This window comes from Sebastes fasciatus, chromosome 1 (assembly GCF_043250625.1).
Source record: "Sebastes fasciatus isolate fSebFas1 chromosome 1, fSebFas1.pri, whole genome shotgun sequence".
Classification (NCBI taxonomy): Eukaryota; Metazoa; Chordata; class Actinopteri; order Perciformes; family Sebastidae; genus Sebastes; species Sebastes fasciatus.
In genome coordinates, this window is record NC_133795.1 from 11,891,017 (window position 1) to 11,904,806 (window position 13,790).

Below are 13,790 nucleotides of genomic sequence, written 5' to 3' on the forward strand. Positions count from 1 at the left end.
CACTCCCATGTTGATAAGAGTATTAAATACTTGACAAATCTCCTTTTAAGGTACATTTTTAACAGATATCAAATGTGTGATTAATTTGCGATTAATCGTGATTGAATATTTATTATTGATTGACAGCCCTAGTAAACACATACACGACTTTTGGAAAGGAATAATTGACACAATTTTCAACATCATCCACAAAGACATCCCTGTCAGCCCAGAGATTTGTATCATTGGTCTTATCCCAGAAGCATTGGCCCGGAGAACTCATGAACGCAAGTTGATTAACCTTTGTCTAATATAAGCGAAGCGTCTTATTGCTAGAAATTGGAAAAGTGTTTGTTATCCGTCTTTGAACCTTTGGATTTAAGCGCTTTCCTCTTGCATAGCAACTGAAAAGCTTGTATACACAATCAAACAAAAAAAGTTATATCTTTCATAAAATATGGGATTTAAACCTTTCATTTTTGGAATCAAGACCTGATAACGTAACTTGTTGAATTAGACATGGAACAATGAAACTGTAGCCGCCCCCCCTCCCCTTTTTTTTGGACAAACAGCCAGGTGTGTATGCATTTCTGCATGTAGGGATTTGTATATACGTATACAAGTAAAATATATTTTTTATGTTTTTATTATAATTTAGTAAACTATCATTTTTGTTGTTATCTACACCGAGGGCTCAGAGTTCATGGCTGGGTGTATGGGTGGACGGGGGGAAGATGTCTCGAGGGAGACTTGACAGATGTAACCAAGCCGCTTTGGAAAAGTGATGTATTATGTTCAAAATCAATAAAGATATGTGATAAAAAAAGTGTAATGAGGTGATTTAATTTCCTATCTAACAACCTTTCTACCTTGTTAACGCCTTGCAGCAGTGATAAGACATACATTTTAAAAAAAAAATCCTGTTCACTCATACATAATCAATAATTTATACTGTATAATATATACTGTATAATGGCTGAAACAGGGTTATGTGATATGAGTGATTAAATGTCTCTGTAATGACATAATGAAGAAGAGGCTGGCTTAATAACATCAGTGTCGTAATCAGTGTTGATATCATCTGGAAATCCCCTGTGGGGTTCGACACTTAAATCAGTCACCGAAGAACAAATTAGACCGTAATGACTCGCGGAATAACAGGAGAGGTCAGCCGGTAGCTGTTAACAATAACACGGCGCGGCTAAAGAGACCTTTGAATAGTTTCACAGCGTGTTTCTAGCTTTACATTATGTTCTATTCGTCACATGCTAACACCCCTCGCACACAAAAAGGTGTGTAAAATCACAAAGGCACAGAACAAAACTGTGTTTATAGGTCAAAAAAAACAAAAAAAACATTAACCAAGCAGAATAGAAATGACTGCAGAGAGAGACAGGGGGACAAAGGGAAAAAGACGGGATATTTTTACTTTGAGCCAAGAGCGGGAGAAAGGTTAGCTAAGCCCCGTGGTGGTAGGTGAAGAGAGGGGGATTTGCTGGAGCTGCTTTATTGCTGGTTGACATTTCAAAGGTTAAACTGCTAAAAGGAAATTCAACATCAAAAACAAACAGAAAATGGGCCCTTGGCTGGTTGACCGACGGGTCAGGAGTGTGTGTGTGTATCGTCTGAAAATCAGTTTTTCCACAGAGAGGGAGACAGTGTGGGTGCGAGAGAGACACCTGTGTGTCTATATTAGTCTCACTCCGTCTCACTTGCCAAGTCAAGTCACTGCTTTTTTTTTGTTTTGTCAATAAAAAACTGTGTGCGGGTGTCTGGATCCGACCACTTACATTTTCTGACTTGGCAGCTCCATACTTGGCTCTCATTTTGGGCTCCTTGATGGTGGCCAGATTGGTTCCAGTAATGGTCAACATGGTTCCTCCGCTAAAAGAAAAAAAAAGAGGAAATAACAAGACTTAATGTAGAGAAAATCAGGACAAACATAATTATACAACACTGAGAAAAGCAATTCTATGTACACTTGTGTGTCATACATTCATGTATCTCCTGCTCTACTTTGTCTTGCAAGTGCATACACTATTCAGCGGGCCCATCAGTGGAGATAAATGTTAATAAATGTGTTCTCTGTGGGAGCCAGGAGGGCCCTCCAGTTGGCGATTTACCATTAATGCTTGCTCCTGCTGTAGCCTTTTCGCCTGCGTATTCATGGAAGCCCATTTTCAGGTAATGATAGCAACGCTGAAGCCCTTGCATGAATGTTAAAAGCTGCTTTAAACCGATGTGGAGGCTGGATGGAAGAATAAACGAATATGTGGCATTAATCCTGAGAGCCGGAGCTTTTTGGCCTCTCCTCAGCGCCCCTCCACAGCCAGGGGGAGGTATTTTCAGAGTGTATTAAAGTTGGTATTATTCAGCATGAGGTAAGCTCAGCACCTGCACCGCTGTCAGTGATCTGACACTTTCTGTAACCTTTACACCTGTGACCTATTCAGGACTATGTGACGCTGACCAGCAGAGACATGGGTAATATGGGTGAGAGTCCTATTCCCCCCTACGCCGGCTTCTCGACAGCCTCTGCGGGCCCGAGAGGCTGAACTTTATCTGATGTGAGCTGTTCTGACAGCAGCTAAATAAGTTAGCATACAACCTAAAAACTGGAGTGGGGTAAGGCGAGGCTTGAAGCCTAGTGCCACTGTGAGTCACCGCTGGCACCAATGAACTAAAAAAGCAAATGATACACTGGCTGGCTGGTATACTGCGAGGTTTCATACAGGCAAAAAAAAGAAGAGCATATTCTGTATCACTGTCCCAAGTGTTGTAAAGCTTTGGAAGAAATCTCTAATACAAGAATATCAACTAGTTCAGTGGCTCTGGTGTTCTGTTCTCTGAGCAGCGGCAGCTGAGGACGACTCAGCTTGACATTACATCCATTCCATGGTGGAACTAGAGCATCCTAAAATGGAAATATACATGAACCCATAGACGAAACATTCACATCTGGGGCTGTGTTCTTCTGAGGCCAGATGGAGCCGGTAAAGGGGAAAGGAAGGTGAGGCCAGCCCCAGGCCTTAAAGGGATAATCAGGTGTTTTGAAGTGGGTTGTATGAGGTACTTATCCATAGTAGTAGTATTACTTAGTAGATGAAGGTCGGTGTGCCCCCATCATCGGGAAACAGACAGGAGCACCGACACCAGAGCAAAGCAATACAGTGCTGTGTACAGGCACGGCAGAAAAACTTATTTTAGCAACCTAAAAGAAAGGCCCACCTGGAAAAAATGATATCCGTTTAAGTGTACGCTACATTTAGAATATTTTCCGACGGCGAAGTGAACTGAAATGTATCTATACTGTTTTTGTCATCTGAGCCTGCTGGCTTTGGAGAGAGCATTGATAAGTTTCACTTTCAGTTCAGTTCCCCGTCGGAAAGGAGAAGGAAAAGGCTGTCTGACGGAGAGATAAAGCAGTGAAAATATTCTAAACATAGCGTACACTTAAACAAATATCAATGTTTTTAGGTGAGTCTTTCTTTTAGGTGGCTAAAATAAGTTTTTCTGCCATCCTCGTCCACAGCGCTGCATTGCTTTGCTCCAGTGTCGGTACTCCTGTGTGTTTCTCCAAGCAGGGGGCATGCCAACCATCATCTACTGTAAGTAATACACCTACTATGGATAAGTACCTCATACAACCCCACTCCAAAACACCCAAACTATCCCTTTAAGGGGAAAAGTGGTCCTGGGAAGGACTCCGGGGCTGAGGCGTTAGCTGGGCGAGAAGCGAAAGAGGGCTTTTAAGTGGCTTAAAGGAGGGCGACTGATGTTGAAGTGGTGAATAGAGCGAGCAGGCAAAGTAATTTAGGAGATTTCCATACAGTTAAACCTTTGTTGGTGGAGTAGCAGAACATAGAGCTGCGGACATGTCAAGGTAAATGTGAACAAGCAGTAGCTCAAGGTCAGTAAAAACCTGCTTTGTATCAATGTGTCAACACTCAACAGAGTCGTTCTGTGAGAAGATAAGAATCTTTCCCACACATACTGTGTACACTATAATGGTGTACTGAGTGCACTGTACTACGCTGTGTAAACAAGGTGGAGTGCCACGCAGTGCCATGTGTGTTTGTGTGTTGTTAGCCTGAGAACCTCTTCCTGAAGGGAGGGGAACAAGTCTGAGTCACGTCAAATTTGTGTTTTGGACAAGGGAGGCTCGGCGCTGTTTGAAATCGCCCCGGCAAAAGGGTCACCAAAGGCGACGCGGCGACAAAATAGCTTGGTAAATAAAAGCGTGATTGGCCCGGAGAACCACGCACCTCCTCCTCTGGGAGTGAAACACCAAACACAAGCCGAGCACCGAGGTTATTTCTCCCCGAGGCTGGAACCGACACTTTCATTCTTCTTTCCCCTCGCCTATACCCTCAGCTATTTTATTTATCCCGTTCCAAATGAGACTTCTCATCCGCTCACACCTCTTTTGCATGAGGAGAGACTTTGTCTCCCTGCTGAGTTTTAAATGCGGCTCGCATTTTCACCTCGACTCCCTGCGAAGATGCAGAAGTGGATTGTTACACTGTCTGAACAGACAATGTGTCTGGTGGAAAAAAATCTAATGTGGGGATACTCCCAAACAAATACCTGGAATATACTGTATGCAAGCCAGACTTTACTTTTTTCGGAGGCTGTAGCAGGCTCAGGAAGGAGGCTAAATAACGCTCCGAAGTCATTTTGGCCATTTTCAAAGGGGTCCCTCCTTGACCTCTGACCTCAAGATATGTGATTTAAAATGGGTTCTGTGGTTACCCACTAGTCTCCCCTTTAAAGACATGCCCACTTTATGATGCAGTTTTGGGCACAACCCATGTAGTTGTTTGAATGCAGCATAAATGTGTTATTTCCGCCTATTCTAAAAATTATATATTTGAATATTTCTGCATACTGGGGTCCCTAAACGGTGTTGGAATTACATAGATTGAGTATCACTGTAAAGCTGAAACTCTTGTGAATCCAATGAGCCCAACTGTATTCATGTGTGATGATGTTAGTCCCCATAGTAGCAATTTCATTGTATTGAGACCATTTTTTGAAACTTGACCTCACTGTATAAAATGACCTGTGGTGACCTCTAGGATAATCACAGCCTCATGAAACTTTACAGCCACAAACTACAGACCTAGAGCATTCAGAGGATGGATGGCTTTCCTAGGTAGATTGACAATAAGGGGGTTTCTGAGCAGTTTCCAGAAAAGAGGTGCTCGCCATCCAATTGCCGAAAAATGCAATTCTTGCAGAAATCTCCAAATGTCAAATGTTTTTTAAACCAAATCACAGCATGGCTTTTTCTATGGTGTTCCCTCAAGGTCTTGGTGTCTTAATGTGGTATTTTGGAGGGATTATTGATAAATTTGATCAATTCTTGAGTGATAAAAAATAGTTAAATTTAGCACCAAATCTGTGTAGCAAATGGTATCAACCCAGAATTGCTGCAACAACGTACGAGACATAATAGATCATGGGGATGACCATCATATACTTCCATCATAACGTTCTACGCCCTTATAAATATCACAATTTATGTTAATTAATTCATGTTTATTTCTGATTTATGACTAGAAAAACTTGACACACAGTGCTGAGCTGCATCTCAAGTTAATCTTCAGGTTCCCAGCTTTCAGATGATGTACACCACAAAAAGAAGGATGGAGTGGAAAAGGTTGAAGACAATCTCCGAGCAACAGGGTTGTGACTATGACATGCAACCTGTGCAAGTAATTTATTTATTTTTGTTCGGCCTTTACTTTTCATATGGACCACATCGCTGGCTATTTTTTGGGGATTCTTCTATTATTTGAATACCAGCTTGTATTTGAGAAGTTTTAAAGTAAATGCAACAGAAAAAACATACTGTAAAAAAACTCAGGAAATAATGTATGACATGTTCCTGGAACTATACTTTTGCAGTAAATGAGACAGTCAACAGTGTGTGTTTGTGTGTACGTGCTGGCTGAGGAGTTTCTAGGTCATGCTAGTGAGCCCATTAGCACTTGGAAGCTCCAAGCTTCTTCTTTTTTCCTCCCCTCCGCAACACAGCTTGTGTTTGCACAAGAACTCGTCCTGTGGCTATGTAGTCTCATTTCAATAAGTCAAGTAATATTTACAGATACATCTCTGCTGCAGCTCATCAACTGCTTCAGGAGCCTCCTTTACTGCTGCTCCTGCTCTCACAGATTTACTTTAGAAACATAAAGATAAACAGAATAAATAATAATGTGCCTTTGAAAAGCAAACCAGTGAGAAAATGGAGAAGGATGTTTAGTTAGTTGAGACCCAGCCGGGGCTAAGCTAGCAGAATAATACATTTATCACATTTTACAGAGAGTTCATATTTCAGTTTAGTTGGCTATGCTCCTTGAAAAAAAAAAAAGGAATTAATGTATAGCGCAACCACCACAGGATTAATAATGTATTGATGCATTTGTATCTGTACATCAAGCAGAATTGTAGATCAAACACTGTGTTGATGTGAATTATAGATAATGAAATAACCTTATGACATTATAGAATGATAGCTGATGGGATTTGCAATATGTTGCAGCAGCAACATAAAAACTAAATACACCAATTTATGCCAATATTGCCCAGTTTTCAAACCTTTCCTCTGAATTATTCAGCAGGAATCACTTTCAGGTTTGACATGCACGATGCATGCAATATTGGGAATTAATCAGTCTTGGTTTTGAGATAGCTGCAAGCTTCTACGCAACACACAAAATCCTCCACGTTCACAGAAAAAGTTTGTCTTTCCTGCACCCAGACTAGACTGATTGTGTCCTCACCTGGCGATGCTCCAGTCGGGCTCGATCTTGAGGATGGTGGGATCGTCTGAGTAGTTGAACTTGACCTCTGGGTTCCTCAGCTCGGCGGAGTTGATGTCCACCATGACCGGGGTGGTGCCTGAGGTTTGTCCCGCCGGGGTCACGCACACTATCTCCTTGTTGCTCCGCCTGGAGGAGCAGGAGATGAACGGAGGACAGGAGAGAAAGAGAAGGAGAGGTGTTACATAGAAAGGTTGTTCTCAAAGTGGACTCTATAACAGAAGTTCTTGAAAAGGATTTTGAGTATTTGGGAGCCGACTCTCTGACAGACACACAGAATAAAAGCTGAAGTGAGTGCACAGGAAAAAAAAAAAGTTCTACTTCATCCCTTAAATAACTCATAAATTATTAATCAAATGCGACAAAAAAGGCCCGCACACACATAATGGTGACACAGTCACCTATCCACAAGGCCGACATCTTTCAGTCTGTCCAGCCGTGGTTTCATCAGCCCGAATCACAGAGTGCTGCACTTCAAAGCTCTCTCTCTCTTCCCCTCTCTCTCTCTCTCTGTCTGTCTGTCTCTCCTTCCCTCCTGCGCTTTCTCTGGCTGATAGATCTGAAGTGGCAGATCAGGCTGGTCGTCTCTCTGTGTGATGTAACTCCCTCCCTAGCAGACAGGCAGCCAGCTGTGACCTGCTGGGAAACTTTGTGCCGCTGCCAGAAACTTTGTGCTCCACTCCAGTGGCTCGTTCCACCGTCCCTTCACCCCCTCGTCAGGGGGGAGACGCTGCTGGCCGAGCGGCGGGAGGACGGCTACCTGCGAGACAGCCCCTGTGTGTGCGAGTAATCAGTGTGTTGAGCAGGTGCGCTCTGACTGTGTGGAAGTCTGAATTTGCATATAAATACAGTGCGCAGGTAGGAGATTAACATTGTGTAAGTATGTGTTTTGTGTCAATCGTCGTCTGCTAACATCCTACAGTGCCCCGCGAGCGTGAGTAAACGGTGTGTGTGTGCGTTGTGCAGGCATGGTGGCAGGCGGCACAGTGTGAAATTTTGAACACGAGTAGAATAAGCTGATCCGTACACAAATCCTCCCCCGTTATCTGCTGTGAAAGTGAAATCCACAGAAAGACGGAAGATGATGGAGAAGATGAAAGAGTGGAAACCTATTTTGGCGGCTCTATCTAGCGGCTTGCGGTGGGGCGGGGTTGGGTTTGGATACTGAGTGGAAATGGCGAAAGAAAGCAAAAAAAAAACACTGGGGGAATCGGGCGTCTTTGTCGGACACATCCCTGCCGTCTCCCAGGAGGCAATTTCAACAGCGTCCTCAAACTGAGAGGGGACTGAAGAGGGAATGAAGATGGAAGGAAAAAAATTAAGGACGATATAAAAAAAAAAGCTGGTTTTCTACATTCCACTAGTGCTGCGTTTCCATGGCAACCATTTTCACAACACCGTCGCTGCCGAGAGCGCCTGTGGTGCCGCGTACGTATTTTTGACAAGGTTGTGGCCACACAAAATAAAGCCAAGAGGGGATACAGAGAGAAAGAAAAGAGAAGGGAAAGAAATGGGGTTGCAGGCGGAGATAAGAGGATGAGTGACTTGGGGTAAATAGGTTTTGATTAAAGCGGAGGCCCCACTGAATACAAAGACACATTAAAGAGATGGACTCAACCAGTTCATTACTTTGGCCATAAAGGTTATTGCTGCTCAGTGAATGAAAGGCCAAGACTATTATGTTCACCTTTCTCGGGATGTGCTACAGAGCTTTAAATTGGCCTTTACTTTTTCTTTTGATATGATATAAAAAGAACTTAATAGGTCCAAGCTCATTAGTTTAACCTGTCACTTGTTGCCTGAGATGAGGGAACCACTGTAATAAAAACACCAGAGTTATAGAGAATTCACTCCAAAAAAGAGAAACAAGAAAGAAAGAAACAAACTCTGGACTAGTGCCTCAGCTACAATGGACAAATGTATACGAGGATGTCAATTGATTCAAATTAATCGCATGATTGTTCATAGTTAATCGCAAAGTTTTTATCTGTTGTAAAGTATTTAATACTTTTGTCAACATGGGAGTGGGCAAATACGCTTGCTTTATGCAAATGCATGTATATATTTATTATTGGAAATCAATTAACAACCAAAGCTGTGTCAGTGTGTCAGTGTGCTGACTTGACTATGACTTGCCCCAAATTGCATGCAATTATCATAAAGTGGTCATGTATGTAAAGGGGAGACTCATGGGTACCCATAGAACCCATTTTCATTCACATATCTTGAGGTCAGAGGTCAAGGGAGCCCTTTGAAAATGGACATGCCAGTTTTTCCTCACCAAAATTTAGCGTAGGTTTGGAACGTTATGTAGCCTCCTTTGCGACAAGCTAGTATGACATGGTTGGTACCAATGGATTTCTTAGGTTTCCTAGTTTCATATGATACCAGTATCTTCACTCTATCTTTAAGGGAGGAGCCCGAAACAAATCGAAAGTTGTGTTAATGCATTAAATAAGTTCGAAATTAGTGGTGTTAAAAAGAATTTGCGTTAACGCGATATTATCGCGTTAACCTTGACAGCCCTAGTGTAAACATGTTCTCCCTGTTACCAATAGTTACCTTCACTAGTGAAGCTTCTGCCTTTCAGTACATAGGTGCTTGTTTTAGTTCTCTGACAATCTTTTCCTGTTAGGTTTCTTTTCTCTGCCGTCTGCCAGACACCATACATGAGTGGATTTAGTCCAGAGCTCAGTTCGTTGTCACTTTGCCAGGAAGGGACTCAAAGAAAACAATAGAGTTCGTTGGCTCCAGGAATTAGAGTCATATCAAATTGGATCTTTGTCTCCTCTTCTTTAAATCCTGCCACAATCTCTCACAGAGTGAGTGACAACGGAAGATAACGGTGGCCGATTATTCTAAAAACTACAAAAAAAGGAGAGTTCAAAGCAGGAGAAATATGAGTTACCAATTACCAGCAACACCATATCATTCCTTCTAAATTATAGTCATATCTCTGCCAAAATGTGGGCCATGCACTTAAGTCATTCACAGCACAACTGAACAATGACATCAGCTTCCCCGAGAAAAGGCTACGCTGTCATTCTCACAATTGCTGTGAATTACAGTACAGCAGGTCATCCTCTTGCCGGCAGCGTTTTTCAGACCTTCTGCACATCAAAAAGGCAGCGACCACAGAAAAAAGGTGTTTTTTTTAAAGAGAAAACAGGGAATAACTATAATTATCAAAACACAGGAAACAGGAAAAGATGGCAGGTGGCAGGAGTAAAAGATGGGTGGGGAAATCATTATGAGTTGAAATTGTCTACAGAGGAGCATAAGCCAAAAAGAAAATATCAGAATGACAGAATTATTCTTAACATTTTGAAACCCGTATTTCAGTAAGAAAATCAGCAGGCAGCATGCACACTGTTCTCCACCATTTGGAGAGCTTTAATCAACACAGTCCCCTGCCTCCAGATCAGCACAATAGAAGTGTAAACTGTCCATGTTCCCAGTGAACTCTATAAATACCTCTACAAACAGCAGGACTTTTGTGTGGCAATACTTCTCACTGTATATTCCTTCTTAGCCCTCAGTATTGCCAGATACAATATTTATATGATCATAGATGTATTTAATACTTAGGACTTTAACTATCACACAACATGAGTGTAAACTATGGCGTTATCTTAGTGTCTTTATTATTCAAGCAAACAGACAACTGTAGGTTAGAGAGCAAAACTATCGACATGCAATCAGAAAAATGTTTTACTGCAAGTAAAATAAAGTTGTGATTAAAAATGTATTAATGCAAATCCAAAAGTTTTGTTGACAAATCCAAAAGTTTTGATTGCAAATCCATAGGTTATATTTGTGATGTGCTGTGCATTTACTAACAGTGGATGTTGCCAAGCTGTCAACTCCGATCGAGACTGGCCAATGTGTCTTACATCTTTCAGCGTAGGTCCCGCCCACGAGATTCACCTCAACAGCCAACAAAACTTTTGGATTCACATTAAAACATTTTTAATCACTATTTTATTTTACCTGCAATGAAACATTTTTTGATTGCAGTGTTGTTAGTTTTGCACTTTAACCTTTTTTTAGATTAGTGTGGAAATGTTTGCTCTCAAACCTATTCTGTTTGGTTGGATAATAAAGACACAAAAGTAACTCCATAGTAAACTAGTATGAAAGTTTTGCAGTGAAAAAATATGTGCATACTAATAACTGCAATTTTAAAAGCTAATTACAATAATTTATAGAAGTTGTAAAGCACCCATAACCCTGTGCTTGTTACCAACTATGAGCTAACAAAACAAACTGACAATGTTTAAGTTAATTAGGATTCGCTCACCTCTCGTAGCGGCAGGGGTGGAGTCCTATCTTCACAAATACGGCGCTGCCTGCGTTGAGATTGCTGCCTTCAATGGTGATCCTGGTTCCTCCAGACAGCGGCCCAGTGGACGGAACGACACGGGTAAAGTACGGAGACTGAGGGGGGACACAGGAAGAGGACAGGTGGATGAATCATGGCTGCTGGGCTTCAATGGAGATGTCAGATACAATAAAAAAAATCCCCAAAATAAGCTTTGTCTTAGCTGTAATTTTACTCAGCAACGAACACACTTACCACAAAGGTGAAGGCTTTGGTGGAGACTGCTTTGTAGTCGGGGTGAATGCAGTCCCTGACGCACACTTCTACCTGAGCCTCCTGCACCCGGTAACCTGTTGCATCATTCAGCCGGCACACGATCCTGAAGAAGAGGAAACACAGAGGTTGAGAGATGAGTTCCATTATCACTGCTACGAAAACAAATGCATGAATGGCAAGGTTTTCTTTTGTCTGCTTCATAATGAGAGCCATTTCAGATGAAAGACGCTTAGCCGAACCGGGACCAGGTGACGGAGAGACGGAGGGGGACAATAGATGCCAGTGTGACATTTGTCTTCAGAAAAAATGCCAATAGTTCAGAATAAACGGTTTCTGAAGCCTCATTCATAAAAACAACAAAAAGCAGACTAAATGTTCTTATTAGTGGAAATCTGCAGCGCTACGACAGGGCGGAGTTTTGTGTGTGTTCATGTGTGTGTCCGCATTAGTGCGTACTGTAGGACCATAAGCATCGCACTTGGCCCGAGGTGCTGGCCGGCCAAATGAAAATCCACTGGAGAAATGATTGAATGAGGGGAGGAGTGGCAGTGTAGCCTACGGGGCGAACACACACATACACACACTCACACTTACTTCATGTTTCACCCACTGGAGACACACTTGACTGTTAATTAGCCAGAGCGAACGAATGAGACAGAGAGAAAGGGCGATTGCAAAGGAGAGAGAGGGGGGGGGGGGGGGGGGGGGGGGGGTTAAAGTGGGAGAGGCTGATTAATTGAACGAGCTCATATCCTACACATCTCCTCAGCCTCCCTCCATCCCCGAGATGAGTTATTAACTCTCCTGCTCACCATCCTCCCCGCAGGTGGCCATGGCAACTGCGGCGACAATGGATTTCACGTTCCGATGCTGCGCGTTTCCATTGTTTTTTATTTTCCCTTTCATTTATTCCCAGGTCTCCCACTATGACAGGGGGCCGTGATTAAAATGCTGGACAGCTCTCAGTTAGAAAAACCGCGGCTTCACTTGCCTCATTACTGCACAGATGACAGGTGGCCACATTGAGCTGTTATTACGTGGTTAGAGAGACAGAAAGTGCATGGTGCATTTGTAAAGATGACAGTATTATAAATTACACCTCCCTCAATCAAATAACCGGGGTGGAATGGGATGGTAAAAAATTAAACATGTGCCAAATTGACACACAGAAACTACTAATAAGGCAATAAAAAGAGGTTACGCCAGGTTCTGTTTCTCCTCACTGGAAATAATTTACTTTTCTCAACGTGGAATCAAATCCATCTAGTGAATATTTAATGACGGAGGTGAATGACGAGCCTACTAATGCTAAAAGGGCCAGAAGTGCTGCGTTTTTCTTGCAATTCAATTTCACTCCAATCACAAAAAGTACAAGTGCTGGCAGAGAGGAAGAGACAGTCAGAGCGAGAACATATGTGTCGACATTTTGCCCAACAGTCAGAGCACCTCCTTCTCCCCCCCCCCCCACTTCTCTCTCTCTCCACCAGCTGACCTTTGACCCGTGCTGTCAGTCCCGTAACCCCGTCCTGTCTCCTCTGCTGCAGATCTGATAGGGTCACGGGAATGACGAGAGCAACCGGGCCACTAATGGCACCGTATGGCTAACATCACTTTTAATTAGCGTGACAGTCTCACTGCCAGCCGCGCTCTCCTCCTCCTCGTCCTCCTGCGGGTGCCATGGCAACAGGCCAGTGCAGCGTTACGGGGTTAAACATAGACACCTTGGTGGTTCTGGGTGTGATAGCTCGAACAAAATGAACATGTGATAAAAGAAAAAGTTACAACACAGAACCGCCTAATAATACTCCGCGGCTACACAGCAGGAAAAACAGTATGATCTGCGTGAATGCAACAATATCAAGGCTGACATGTGACTACTATGTTTCTACACCTGTCATCGCTGCACAGCGCTCTGTTGTCGCGGCTGTCAAATCATCAAAGTCACATTTCTTAAGTTTCCTTCTTAGTGAGGGGGCAGAGAGGAAACTAAATCTGCTGGGACTGAGCTGCAAATGGGGCATTTGTGTACAGACGACAGCTACATAGTTGGAAATAGAACATCGAGGACACCTCAAGCTGTGACGAGCGTCCCCGACGTTTCCTCGTCCTCAATTGTATTTTCACTGCTTCTGGATGAGTCCAAAATAAAATAGAGAGCGTGACTCATGATGTAGTTTCACTGAAGGCCCAGATCTTTCTGGGTAACGGCGGCGGCACATTGGCTGTGGTTAAGTCTTTTTTTTTTCATTCTTAATGACATCTAATTATTGATTCACATGATATTAGAAAAATGATTGCAATGAGTCGACCTGTTTACAGTTAAAACAAAGAGTTCAGTCATCTCCAACAGACTGAACTCAAGAGAGAACCATGATTGTTTACTGCTGTTG

The 13,790-nt window shown here is 42.8% G+C and overlaps 1 protein-coding gene across 1 annotated transcript in view; it reads right to left on the bottom strand.

Annotated features, from left to right (window-relative positions):
• plxna1b (plexin A1b) overlaps positions 1–13,790 on the bottom strand; it is a 229,691-nt gene that overhangs the window by 30,897 nt on the left and 185,004 nt on the right. The window contains 4 exon segments of the mRNA XM_074629397.1: positions 1,770–1,863; positions 6,765–6,932; positions 11,104–11,240; positions 11,380–11,503. Coding sequence (XP_074485498.1) covers positions 1,770–1,863; positions 6,765–6,932; positions 11,104–11,240; positions 11,380–11,503 — 523 coding nt within the window.